Source organism: Hevea brasiliensis, chromosome 14 (genome assembly GCF_030052815.1).
Source record: "Hevea brasiliensis isolate MT/VB/25A 57/8 chromosome 14, ASM3005281v1, whole genome shotgun sequence".
Taxonomy (NCBI): domain Eukaryota; kingdom Viridiplantae; phylum Streptophyta; class Magnoliopsida; order Malpighiales; family Euphorbiaceae; genus Hevea; species Hevea brasiliensis.
The window spans coordinates 5,711,007-5,725,485 of NC_079506.1; the positions used below are offsets into that span (position 1 = coordinate 5,711,007).

At 36.0% G+C, this 14,479-nt stretch overlaps 1 protein-coding gene across 1 annotated transcript; it reads right to left on the reverse strand.

The window, feature by feature from the left end:
- Positions 1-1,075: 1,075 nt before the first annotated feature.
- On the reverse strand, positions 1,076-8,821 carry LOC131172534 (putative disease resistance protein RGA3). The gene is made up of 2 exons (XM_058133507.1): positions 8,330-8,821; positions 1,076-2,917 (listed from the first exon to the last, which is right to left on the reverse strand). Exons 1-2 carry the CDS (start codon positions 8,819-8,821, stop codon positions 1,076-1,078), a joined length of 2,334 nt encoding a protein of 777 aa, XP_057989490.1.
- Between the last annotated feature and the right edge of the window lie 5,658 nt (positions 8,822-14,479).

A 14,479-nucleotide genomic window follows, 5' to 3' on the forward strand; every position in this document is an offset into this window, starting at 1 on the left:
CTAGATCTAAGTTAATTAAGTCCAATTTCTTGATTAACAATCACTTGGTTTTCTCCTTTCGGTGCTTCAACCAAGGATTAAGAACATAACTTAATGGGGCCCTTCATTAAGCATGTGAATAAGCACACAAGAAATTGATTAAACCTCATAAATTCATTAAATTGGGACTAACCCAGTTCAAATCCACAAAAATAACTAAATATTACATCCCTTACTCCAGAATCAAAATGAAACTACTCACTACCCATAATGTCTACAAGATATTCTGAATTTAAATGGAAATAAAGCTCTAATCTAAGCTAAGAAATAAAAAACTCAACACTAGAAATGTAGGAAAAGGTAAGAAGAGAAAGAAATCCCAAATCTGGTTGGAAATGGTGTGGAAAACTAAATGTGACTCTTCAGCTGCCCTTGCTCCTGCTCCTTTCCTTCCTTTCTTTCTTCCTTCCCCTCTAAAATGGGAAATGAGGCTATTTATAGTATTTTTCTGACATGGAGCCCTAAAATAGTGTGTTTGAGGAGAGACTTTCTGAGGGAATCTTCTGCCAGCTCATTAATGAACTCTTTGTGGGAGTGCATAAGTGGACTGCATAAGTCATGCAGTCCCTTATACAGTTTTCGGCTGGTTTCTGGTTCACTTATGCGAAACTGCATGACTTGGTGCATAGGTTATGCACAATTCCGTGAAAGTGCATAAGGGAGGTGTGAATGTGCATAAGCTATGCAGTCTCCTTATGCACATTTCGGCAGGTATTGGAACAGTGATTTTTCTCCTTATGCAGATCCGCATAGCTTATGCGACAAGTTATGCACAATTTGGTCAATGCATATTTCAGCTTGAAAACTTGTTTTTGACATCTTTGGCTGTAGAAATCACTCCTCAATGGTAAAATTTCTCTTCAGTCCTTCCAAAAATACCATTTTTCCTACAAAATAAAGTAAAATTTACAAATTAATCTAAAATTGACAATTATGAAAAACTAACTAAATAACTAATGAAATTAGCTAAAAGTGACTAATAATCAAATAAAATGGCTATGAATTTAAACCTAAATGATTATGCAAAATGTATGCATCACTTATACACCTTTAACTCTTTAAGATTAGGATGCGGTTGGAGATTTTGGAATGCCATTTCTTCATTATCAACATTTGCATCATCATCTCGACGCGAAGATAAAAACAATGATTGAAGAAGCGACATGTCTTTCAAAATAGGATTTATTATCCCATTTTTCACATATCCCAAACTTGTAATTGCAAGACTTCCTCTCAAATTGTTGAGGCTATTCAATTCATTTAATCCTCCAACATTCTTTGCCACTGAATTATCTTTTGCCACTATAAACAATGTCAACGTTCGAAGTGAAGTCAATTGCCCAAGCCCACGTGGCATATGGGTCAAATTCGAACAGCCAACACAATACAAATGCCTAAGATTAATCAGTTTTTTAATATCTTTAGGCAGTTCCTTTAGACTACTACACCATGAGACATTTAGCACTTGTAAATTTTGTAGATTCGTAATAGAATTTGAAAGTGCTACGATTTTCTCATTATCAGAAACATCAAGATATCTAAGATGTTTTAGTCTATTTATAGAATTGGACACTTTTTCAATCTTTGTATCACACACCCGTAACTCTCTAAAGTTTAGAACAATAACTTCAGAGATTGACAACTTACTTACATCATCTTCACTAATAGGAAATTCTTGACATGGCAAAAGAAACGTTCTCAATTTTAGTGCATTGCTTAATCCAGCAGGAATTTGTTGGGATGAATATAACCGGAAGTCAAATAACACGTGACGGACACTTTCATCCACACTTTTTTCTTTAAAATTTATTATGCAAATGCCCTTCCCAGCAACTGAAGTTGCAAGTTCATGCATCAAATCATGCATTTTGCAATTTTCTACATTGCCTAATTCATCCCTCTCTACTTCCTGAAAAAATGACCTCCACCACAACTCTGTAAAATACTGTAGTCCAATGTCTTCATCACATAAACTTGAATTTGATGACTCAATGAACCCTTGGGCAGCCCAAAGATGAATCAATTTTTTCACATCAATCACATAATCTTTGGGAAATAATGCACAATATGCAAAACAATGCTTCAAATGTGATGAGAGATGATCATAGCTCAATTTAAGTGTATTTAAAATGACATTTTCATCTTGAGCTATTTTTGAAAGATCATTTTCTAAAAAAGGCAACCATTCTCTTTCTGGATCTCTAAAGTATAAAAGACTTGCAATTGTCTTTATTGCAAGGGGAACTCCAACACACTTCTCTATAATCCGCTTTCCGTTGTTTTTCACATTTGGACTCTCTGGCTCTTTCCCCTCGAACACTATTTTCTTAAACAAAGACCAAGACTTATCTAGATCTAAGCCCTTTAGAGAATAATGTGTCTTTTTGCCACTAGTTATTCCTGCAACCTTTTCGGAACGAGTGGTCACTAAGATCCTACTTCCTCTTGCACCGCACATCAATAGTGCCTTTAACTCCATCCATTTCTGAAGATCTTCATTCCAAACATCATCCAACACTAACATATATTTCTTTCCACTAATTGCATTTCGAACACTTGTTTGCAATTGATCCAACTCAAAGTTTCCTGGTTCCTTTCCTATTGATTTTAACATCTTTTCCACTATTACTTTTAGATCAAAGACGTCAGAGACACACACCCATAACTTTAGCTCGAAATGATTTTTGACTTTTTCATCATTATAAACATATTGAGCTAATGTGGTCTTTCCTAACCCTCCCATCCCTACAATGGGAATGACAGACACATTGTCCACAGTGGCAGAGTGTAATAAAAGATCTACAATTGCTTTTCTATCATCTTCCCTCCCAATGACTTCAGTTTTTGCTTGCGTAGCAAGACTATGTCTCCTTTTATTCTTTGCGTAAAGCCATCAAATGATATACTTAATGATACCTTTTCCTTTAGAAGGTTGCAAGTATTTGGCTTAGTTATGGCTTTATTCTTTGTTTCTGATAGAAAGCAATGGAAAGAATAAAAGATGCAATGCAAATCCTTTAATATGAATGTTTGGACTTTAGCAGTGAAATGACCACTTTGATTGCTAAAGAAATGTAGCTTCTTTGCTTTATAAAGAATTAATTAATCATGGGCTTTTATAAAGAATGTAGGATTTACTATAAGCTCCAGCTTCTCTTTTTTCCAAATTCTTCATTACTACAAAAGCTATCTTAATCACTCCTTGCATAAAAATAATAAATTTCTGCCTGATGTGACTTATCCGCAAGTATACGGGTCGTCTCAAGTAATAAAGTGATGAATCAAGTATCGTTCCCACGAGGATTTGCTGTTTGATTACTAAACTATGAATGAAGCGATTATTTGGGCTAATGATTAACGAATAAATGATAAGTGTAATGAGCAAGGTAAATTGATTAATCTAATTGAAATGGGTAACGAGCAAACAAATAAATTCTAATTCTAGTTCGCGATTAAACTAAATTATCAATGGGTAATTTAAACGAAAGTCTAATTATGGTAAAAGTGATTCCAGAGTTGGGGGTTTATGCATAAATTAATTGGGATTTGTCTTGGGCATTCCAATTTTTAGGGAAAAATAGAGTTTGAAGGAAATTGATTCTAAATCCCTTTGATATCTTTTTCAAGCAAATCAAAGTGTATTCTAAAATAACCAAACCTACTTTCGTATGTATTTGATTACTTTAAAACCCATTAAGTTTTGTAACCAATAATTAATTCCTCTTAAAGTCCTAGTTTATTTCTAAATCTAGGTGATTTTAAGTTCCAATCCATGATTACCCATCAATGACTTTCACCTTTCGGTCCTTCAATCAAAGATTAACACAATACCCAATGGGTACCAACATTAGGCAAGTAAATCAAGCACACAAGGAAGGAATCAAAACTCATATTCATATAAGATAAGGAAATACCCAATCCAAATCCACAAATTAATCTAAAACATATTTCCCAACTCTGAAATCTAAAGAAATTACTCACTCATGATGGTATTTACAAGAAATATAGATGGAAGAATAAAGAAAAACATGATAAAAGGACTGAAATAGGAAAACCCAGGTGGAAGAACCAAGGTTTCTGGTTTCTGGAGCTCCAAACTCGTGCAGCAGCTCCTCTTCCCAGAGAAAATGGCGCCTCTTCTTCTTTCTATTTTTTTTTTCTTTGTTTTTTCTCCCTTTCCCCTTATAGCAAAAATAAGGAAATGATGAATTTATATGGTTCCAAAAAGTTGCCCTAAAAGTAAATAAGAGCCAAGGAGTGGATAGGAAATGAGGTGTAAAATTATCCAAGTCAGCAGCACTATTCACGTTTTGGGCAGTCTGCTTAGGGTTCGGCTTAACCCTAAGCAGCTTCTTAGCAAATTTTAGCCTTTGGTCGCGCTGTCTGCTTAAGGTTAAGTAGACCTTCAGCAACTCTCGGCAGACTTAGAGTAAAATGGATTTTTTCTGCTCATGCTTGACTTGTGCTGCACCTTAAGCACTGCTGCTTTACCCTAAGCATGACCTTAAGCAAAGTCTCAAGCAAATTTCGGCTAGTTTGCTCTTTCAAGGCTTGATTTCTTCAACTTTCCTCCACGCTTAAAGAACTTCAAATCTCTTCAAATTATTTCCTATTGCACTCATTGATCTTTGATTTGCCACAAAATCCTATCAAAACAATAAAAATTACGAAAATCAAATATAAAGTATCTAAAATTAACAAATAAGATAAAATAAAGCTAAAAACATAAAATATACTAAAATATAAGGGCAAAATGGATGCAAAACTACCTTAAAATGCCTATATGAAATGAGTGTAACAAATTCCCCCAAACTCAAACCTTTGCTTGTCCTCAAGCAAATTAAAAACAATTAATGCAATTTGGGGTACCTTACCTTAAATTCATTAAAATTACTTATCCAAACTCTCAAGCTTACCTTTAGCCACCAACACACCATATACCCACTTTCAAGGTACAAAGCATTCAATCCTTACCAAAGTTGTCACCGCTTAGCCTTGGGTCAATTATCCATATTATCAAGCCCAAACCAATCAATCACAAAGAATAATCATGCTTAAATAGACTATAGGGTAATCCACAAACTAAAGTGTCTCAAATAATGATGGAAGTAAATGAATGGATTAATAATATCACAATCCCATAGGCAATTCTCCTATTCCAATCTCCACTAATGTAGCAAAACACCATCAAAAGATCAAAAGGACTTTTAAGGGTTGTAGTGGGGCTAAGGGGGTAGTAATGTGGTTAACAAGAAAGGATAAAGGTAACAAAATATGAGAATAATCAAGTTATTAAAAGATCAAGACACACAAATTTTTTTTTTTTTTTTTTTTTTAGTGGGGGAAGGAACTTTACAACTATTCACCAATGCTAGCATATAATTTTGAAGCTTTTAGAGGGACTACATAAATAACATTGACTTTGAATTATAATTGTCCCTTTTAATTCACCCCCAAACTCATTTCTTTGTGTACTTGGGTGGTGAATTACTTTACATACCATAATTGAATTTGCTAGTTTTTTTTTTTTTTTTTTTTTTTAGTCACTTCTCCCAACCAATTATTATTATTATTATTATTTTTACTTTACTCTCTCTTTTTTTTATGTGTATCTATCACTCAAGGAATTATTCTCATGGAGGGTAGGTAAGTGTTTGGGTTTATGGCTAGGTAGTAATGTGGCTTCCAAAGGAATAAGAGGGATATATGTAGGCTCAAATTGGTTCCAAAGGGAAATTTTTTTTTTTTTTTTTTTTTTTTAAATGAGGTTGGCTAAGGCTAAAATATGGAATTAAAATTCAAAGAATGCCTAGATCATTTCTTTTTCAAGTGTATGCTATGATTTCGCCTTGAAAGGTTTAGAAAGATTGTTCTAGGATTGGTGAGACATCAATTAGCTACTTCTCACCCTAGAGTTTTCTCTCGGCACTCAAAGTCAATGCAATTGATTGGGTGGCCCTTGGCTAAGAAGATATAAACTAGAGCAAGAATCTAATAACTTTGCACCTATCTTGAACTTTCAATCCATCAAACCCTTCTAAAAGTAAGCTCAATTGCTCTTCAAAGCAATTCTCAATCCTCTAAGGACAAGGTAAAAATTTATTTTTATGATATGCATGATCCTAAAATGAATGCATAAATCAAATTAAAATTAAGTGTAATCTATATGAAAACTATATGCAAATGTATGCGTATGGGTATAGACATGTGTGTGGTATATGTATAAGTGTATGAATTATCTATATATGGATGAATGAAATGCAATAAATGAATGAAAGAAAATTTTAAAAAATTTGCAAAAATTTTGCCCTCACCCCCAAACTCAAATGAAACGTTGTCCTCAATGTCTAAAATGAATGCAAAGATGGGCAAAATTGTGTGAACTACTCAATTAATGAAATTTATACAATTGGGGATTAAATCAATAAAAACTCAAGAATTCCAAAATTAGCTCAAAATGATATTAACAAGGAAGCTTTAGAGAGAAAAATGTGAAAAGGTATCCCAAATGTATGAATTTACACTGCTTAAGATGTTGCTTAACCTGCTGCATAGGGTAAAGCGAAAGCATAAGCATTGGTAACATACCATAAGCTTAAATGGTGTAGGGGAAGCTGTTACCTGCAACTGATGTGGAACAGTTGTGGCTCAAAGAAAATTTGTGCAACTCATCAATGTCAGCAAAATTAGGATTGAAGAAAAAGATAGAGTGCAAAAATAATGTGCAAGAAAGTGAAAAAGTGTAAAGAAATAAAATCTAACATAAAAAAAAAAATTAAACCAAAAAGCATTCACAGAGTAACTATGTCTATAGCAGAAAATAAAATAGAGTAAACTAAAAGAAAGAAGTGCAGGTATAATCATAAAAACTAATTACCAAAGTATTACAACTATTACCAAAGTTTGAGAATTAAAATAAACAGATTACAAAATAAACCTAAAACAGAAATTAAAGCTGCACATCGATCAAGCTCTGCTATCAAGGCTTTGTTCTTTGCATCGTGTGCCTTGTGTTCTGCATGAGGTTCATTGTGATCCGAGGCTTGAGCGATTTCCAATTTTTCTGTGAGGTCTTTCATTTCTTGAAACATGGCTTGGCCCCAATGATATAAGTTGTTGTAGGATTGGGCCAGTTTGTTGTAAAGCTCCAACATTTGAATTTGATGTTGCTTCTGTTTCTTTTTAAGAGATAAAAATCTCTTTTTAAGTTTCTTTTCTAGCTTCTTCTTTTGGTTAACCTGCTGCTGACCCATGGTTTCAATTTTGATTTCTAAGTTCTTCAAGGTAGCAAGAATTTCTGTGTTGTCAGGTGAGGGAACAGATGGTTGGACAGTGAAACTTGTTATTCTGGATTCCAAGGATCTTAAGAGGGATAAAATGTCTGCTGAAAACTGTGGGGTAGTGGTTGGTTGTGGTTCTGCTGGTGTAAAGGTAGTGGGGTCTGTAGTACCAGTGGTATCAGGATGCTGCTGTAACAGAGTATAGGTATGGCCTATTTTCTCACAAACATCCATATGCAGCAACATTGTGCTGTCTATATATGATTCCCCAGAAACTGGCAGCAATTTATATAGACTAGCATCAAAGCTAAATGAGTTTGCTATAGCAGTTATATACCCCCCAAAAACTATACTACCTTTAGTATGCTTTGTGACAATTTGGTGCCAATGAGTAGCTATGAAATGGGCTGTGCTTACTTGTTTTCTCTCCTTCATGCACCACAAGAGAAACAAGTCACCAGCACCCACAATACTGTTACTGTGTCCCCTTCCTAAAACAGTGTAAGAAATGAACCTATGGAGGTATTTCAATACATGGTCAACTATCCTAGAGGCTTTTGCAGTCCTCTGTCTATAATAACCCCCAAAAGGTGCAATATCCTTCCAGAATTGAACAGGGTCATAAACAGTTTGCTGCCACTCAATGTTTTTATACCCCGAATCCTGAAAACCAAAAATTGCATTCATAGCAGCCATGTCTAACTCCCTATCAATTCCAGCACATCGAAAATATATCATATCTTTATGTTCAGGCACTGTTGGTTTGAAACTCAGCCTTAAGGAACTCAAAAATTCCAGGGTTAAATCCTTGTACACTGGTTCCTTAATTTTAGCAAAATCATCCATTCTTGACAAAGATTCAAATAAGCAAATACAGAGTCATAAATGCCTAATTCTTTCAAAATCTGCTCATCCATATACTTGTTTGCCAAAATAGTTTTAGAAACTAATTTCTCATAGGCCTTTTTCATATCCATATCCCTAAAAGCCCAAGGTAATGGAGAAATTACCTCCTCGATGTTATCTGCAGATGATGCAGGTGCTGGAGAGTGTAAGGGAGACTGAGGTACTGGTGTTTGGGCCACTGGTGTTGGGGTTTGCGAGGAAGACCTGGTCCTTTTGCTAACTGGTTCAGAGGACGGCTGAGGTGGAGAATTCAGGTCGAAAGGAACAGAGGGTACTCGTTTTCGTTTTCCGACAGGGGTTTTCTTAGGTTTACTTGCAGCCTTTTTTGTTTTGCCTTGGGTTTTCATTTGAGTAGGCACATGTTCAGGCGCTGGTTCTGGGGAATGGGAGTCGGGAATTGGTGTTTCATTTGGCGGCTCGGATTGCGGCGAGAGGGGAGTCGGCGGAATGAGAGGTGGTATTTGGCTTGGGGGTGGTGGCGGTGATTGAGGTGGTGGCGATTGTGGTAATGGTGGAGTTTGTGGTGGCGGTGATTGAGGTGGTGGCGGACTGGGGCTGGGATTAGGGTTTGTGGGCAATGAAGATGGAGTACCCATTTTAGGTCGAAATTTGCTGAGTTTGGGTTTGTGGGAAGACCACATTTTAGTTCTTACCATTTTAATGAAAGGAAAGAAACTGTTCGGCTTCCTGTAAAGATTGCCGGAAGAAATGGCGTGAGAAAAGAGTCGATGAGGTTTATCGGGAGTGTGGGGCGAAGCTTTTGGAAAATTGGCGGAAGTGCTGGGCCTTTTAAAATGTGGGGTAGACATGTGGTATTCTGGGCCATGCTTGGGGTTAAGCATAAGGTTCAGCAGAATTTGCTTAAGACTCTGCTTGATAAGCAATGTCATCAGCAAGTTTCGGCAGGTTTTGAGAAAAATTGTGGTTTTGCTTACAAAAAACAGTCCAAAAGCTATGGAATGCTATCATGACCCTCAGCAATTACCAAATACACACAAACACCATAAAATTGAGGAATTTAAGCTCATCATCTCTTAAAACTCATCAAACATAACATAACCATGAAGGGATTTGAAAGGCAAACAACTTAAATTAAGCATGGATTATAACTACCTTTCTGCAAACCCACTGAAATGGTTTGATTTCCAAGCTTATACCCAAAGCACATTTTCAGCAGCATTTGAGACAAGTTCCAAACATTCAAAAATTGCAGAAAAGATGTAGAAACTTACCTTTTTGACAGCATGAACAGTAGCATATACAGTAACCAAAATCTGCAGAATTCAAAAATTAGCAGCAATTCCAAACAAAAGCATGCAAATTCCTATCAGACTACAAAATTATATATACACTAAAAGGTGAAACTTAACAAACATTATTTTTGCACTTCAATAAAGCTCTCATCAGTCCTAAATATCAAAATTGATCCTCATTCAAGTTGCATTTCACAGAATTTACACAAGACACAAAATCAAGCATGTGCTATCAAGTGGATTGCAATATCAGTAATTTAACACAAGTTTAAAAGTGTTACTGTTCACAGGTACTGCATAAAGTGCAGTATTTAGCTTTATGCTTGCTCTCTTTCAATTCTTTGTTTTTGCTACATGTATCAATTTGCCTAATCTTCATGAATTACCTACAAAAGATAAACAAATGTCACTTTTGAGTTTTATGAGGATAAAAACTGAATTGAAAATGAAATGGAAAATTAATGAACTATAAAAGGATACGCTTGGGTTGCCTCCCAAAAAGCGCTTGTTTAAGGTCTTAAGCTTGACCTTCCACTCCAATTCTCCTAAGTATCCCTGATTGGAGAACCAAGCCATGAAACCTCTACAAACTTTTGTGTGGGTTCTCCAACAATATAATGCTTTAATCTCTGCCCATTAACTTTGAAAGTCCCTGAGGTTTCATTTCCTATCTCAACAGCTCCATAGGGGTATACTTTTATAACAGTGTAGGGCCCTGACCATCTTGATTTCAATTTTCCTGGAAATAGCCTTAACCTAGAGTTGTATAGAAGAACAACATCACCTTCCTGAAATTCTTTCCTCCTAATATGCTTATCATGCCATCTCTTAGTTCTTTCCTTGTAAAGCTTGGCATTTTCATAAGCATCCAATCTAAGTTCCTCAAGTTCATTTAGTTGCAGCATTCTTTTTTCTCCTGCAGTTTTTAAGTCAAAGTTCAGTGTCCTTATGGCCCAATATGCTCTATGCTCCAACTCCAAAGGTAAATGACAAGCTTTCCCATAAACCAATCTAAATGGGGTAGTTCCAATAGGGGTTTTAAAAGCTGTTCTATAGGCCCAAAGAGCATCATCTAACTTTAGTGACCAATCTTTCCTTGAACTATTCACTGTTTTTTCAAGAATTCTTTTCAGCTCTCTATTGGAGATCTCCACTTGACCACTAGTTTGTGGATGGTAGGGTGTTGCAACTTTATGCTTCACACCATATTTTTGCAATAATCTTTCAAATTGATGGTTGCAAAAATGAGAACCTCCATCACTTATAATGGCACGTGGAGTTCCAAATCTTGTAAAAATGAACTTTTTAAGGAATTTAATCACAACTCTTACATCATTAGTTGGAGATGGTATAGCTTCAACCCATTTGCTCACATAATCTACTCCAACTAAAATGTATTTGTGTCCCAAGGACGATGGAAAAGGTCCCATGAAATCAATGCCCCACACATCAAATAATTCCACTTCCAATATATTTTGGAGGGGCATTTCATCTCTCTTTGAGATATTACCCATCCTTTGACACCTATCACATGCATTTACGAACTTCCTCACATCCTTAAACATGTGTGGCCAAAAGAACCCTGCTTGAAGAACTTTTTCTGCAGTTTTTGTCGCACTCATGTGACCCCCATAAAGTGAAGAATGGCAATCTTTGATAACATTCCCTATCTCCTCATCAGCTAAACATCTTCTAATCAGCCCATCTCCACATCTTTTGAACAAAAATGGCTCCTCCCAATCATAATCCTTTACATCAAAAAGAAATTTCTTCTTTTGCTGCCATGTTAGATCAGGTGGAAGGATTCCACACACTAGATAGTTCACAAAATCTGCATACCAAGGGGTTTTTGCATTCATGATTACTAACAGTTGCTCATTAGGAAAATAATCATCTATTGGGGGCTCTTTTTCCAAATTGTCTCCTTGTTCTTGCCTCAATCTAGATAGATGATCCGCTACCACATTTTCTACTCCTTTCTTATCTTTAATTTCCAAGTCAAACTCTTGAAGGAGTAACACCCACCTTATCAATCTAGGTTTAGCCTCTTTTTTCTGAAGGAGATACTTGATAGCTGCATGATCCGTGTACACTATTACCTTAGACCCCACAAGATAGGACCTGAATTTGTCTACTGCAAATACTACTGCCAAAAACTCTTTCTTTGTAGTAGAGTAATTTATTTGAGCATCATCTAAGGTCCTACTTGCATAGTATATTGCATACACCTTCTTATCTTTCCTTTGTCCCAAAACAGCCCCAATGGCATAATCACTAGCATCGCACATTAACTCAAAAGGTAATGACCAATCGGGTGGTTGCATAATAGGAGCAGATATCAAAGCTTCCTTTATCCTGCAAAAAGCATTCATACAATTAGTATCAAAATTAAATTCCACATCTTTACTCAATAAATTGGTAAGAGGTTTAGAAATCTTAGAGAAATCCTTGATGAATCTTCTATAAAATCCAGCATGCCCCAAGAAACTCCTCACTCCCTTCACAGATGTTGGGGGTGGCATTTTCTCAATAATTTCCACCTTTGATTTATCCACCTCAATACCCCTGTTTGACACAAGATGTCCCAAAACAATTCCTTCTTGTACCATAAAATGGCACTTTTCCCAATTCAAAACTAAATTGAACTCTTCACATCTCTGCAAAACCTTAGACAAGTTAGATAAGCATTCATCAAAAGATTTACCATACGTAAAAATCATCCATGAACACTTCCATAATACCCTCAATCATGTCAGAAAATATGGACATCATACATCGTTGAAATGTTGCAGGGGCATTACATAGTCCACATGGCATCCTTCGGTAAGAAAAGGTACCATAAGGACATGTGAAGTTAGTTTTATCCGATCATGCAGGTGAATAGGGATCTGAAAGAACCACGAATAGCCATCCAAATAGCAAAAATAAGAATGATGGGCTAGTCTCTCAAGCATTTGATCTATAAATGGTAATGGAAAATGGTCCTTTTAGTTGCCTTATTCAATTTCCTATAGTCTATACACATTCTCCATCCGATTCTGATTCTTGTAGGTATTAGTTCATCATTTTCATTTTTCACTCTTGTGATGCCCCCTTTCTTAGGTACAACATGAATGGACTTACCCAATTCTTTGTCGAAAGCAGGTAAATAATACCTGCATCAAGCAATTTCAAGATCTCCTTTTTCACAACCTCTTTCATATTTGGATTCAATCTCCTTTGTGATTCTCGAGAGGCTTTATGGTCATTTTCCAACAAAATTCTATGCATGCACACAGAAGGATGTATTCCTTTAATATCATCAATGGTATAACCAATTATCCTTCTATGCTTCCTAAGAATTCTCAATAATTTTTCAACTTCACAATTAGTCAATTTAGCACTAAGAATCACAGGATATGTAGAATTTTGACCTAGAAAAGCATACCTGAGATTTGTTGGAAGAGGTTTCAACTCTACCTTGGGTGCTTCACCTTTTTCAAACTTTGATGATGAAGTTGTTTCTTGCTTCAAGTTCCCAATCTTTTCAATATCAGCCATAGGCAATGGTGGATTTCCTTCCAAAATTGTAGCATATTCTGCAGCTTCTTCAATTTCATCCCCTTTTTTGATGTTATGAACCAAACAAGCTTCTAAGGGATCTTTAGGATGTTGCTTTTTAAGCACTTCTCTAACCTCTTCATCTATCACATCAACTCTCAAGCATGAGTTTGAATCATCTTTCTTTTTCATTGCTTGAAACAAATTGAATTCAACTTTCTCTTCCCCAACTTCTAATGTAAGCCTCCCATTTTTTACATCAATCACAGCTCCAGCAGTAGCAAGGAAAGGTCTACCAAGAATAATAAGAATGTGTACATCCTCCTCCATCTCTAATACCACAAAATCCACTGGTATGAAAAATTTCCCAACTTTCAGAGGAACATTCTCAACTACCCCAATTGGAAATTTAATAGACCTATCTGCTAACTGTAGTGATATGGTAGTAGGCTTCATTTCTCCAATCTTCACTTTCTCATAGATAGACAATGGCATCAAACTAACACTGGCTCCAAGATCACATAAAGCCTTATCTATACTGATATCCCCAATGTGACATGGTATGGAGAAACTTCCAGGATCTTTCAGTTTGGGTGGAAGCTTATTTTGCAAAATAGCACTGCTTTCTTCCGTGAGAGCTACAGTCTCAAATTCCTCCAATTTCTTCTTGTTAGATAAAATCTCCTTCAAAAATTTAGCATATGAAGGCATTTGTGCTAAGGCATCAGTGAAAGGAATAGTCACATGCAAAGACTTCAATACCTCCAAAACTTCCCAAATTGTTTATCCAATTTTGCTTTCTGAAACCTTTGTGGGAATGGTAAAGGTGGCATGTAGGCTTTAGGTGTAACATATTTAGGTTCTTCCTCTTTGCTCTCCCTCTCCTTACTTCCTTTTTCTTCCATTGAATTTTCTTTCTCAGCTTCAATTCTAACTTCAGCTTCAGTTTGTTCATCTCCTTCTCTGCTTTTCTTTTCTTCAACTTTCTCTTCAATCTTTTTATTTCCATTCTCCAATATTTTTCCACTTCTCAATGTAATAGCCTTGCAATGCTCCCTTGAATTTTCTGGTTGGCTAGGAAGGTTCCCAAATGCCTTGTTACTTGAAGAGCTAGCTTGTTGAGCTATCTGATTCTCTAACATCTTGTTGTGTGTTGCCATTTGATCCACTTTAGATGCTAATTGAGAAATCATTTCTTGTTGACTTTGGTGGCTCACAAGTAGAGTTTCAATCATAGATTCCAATCTAGCTGTCTTATCTAATTGTGCTTGTTGTGGTAGAGGTGGAGCAGGTGCATTTTGAGGTTTAGAAATTCCAGGAGGGGGACCTCTATTCTGCTGAAAATTCTGATTTTGTTGATATCCGTAAGGTTCTTTGAAAATTCGATTTTGCCCTTGTCTACCTCCCAAGAGAAATTGGGGTGGTTTCTCCATCTTTGGATCATAAGTTGCAGAAAATGGG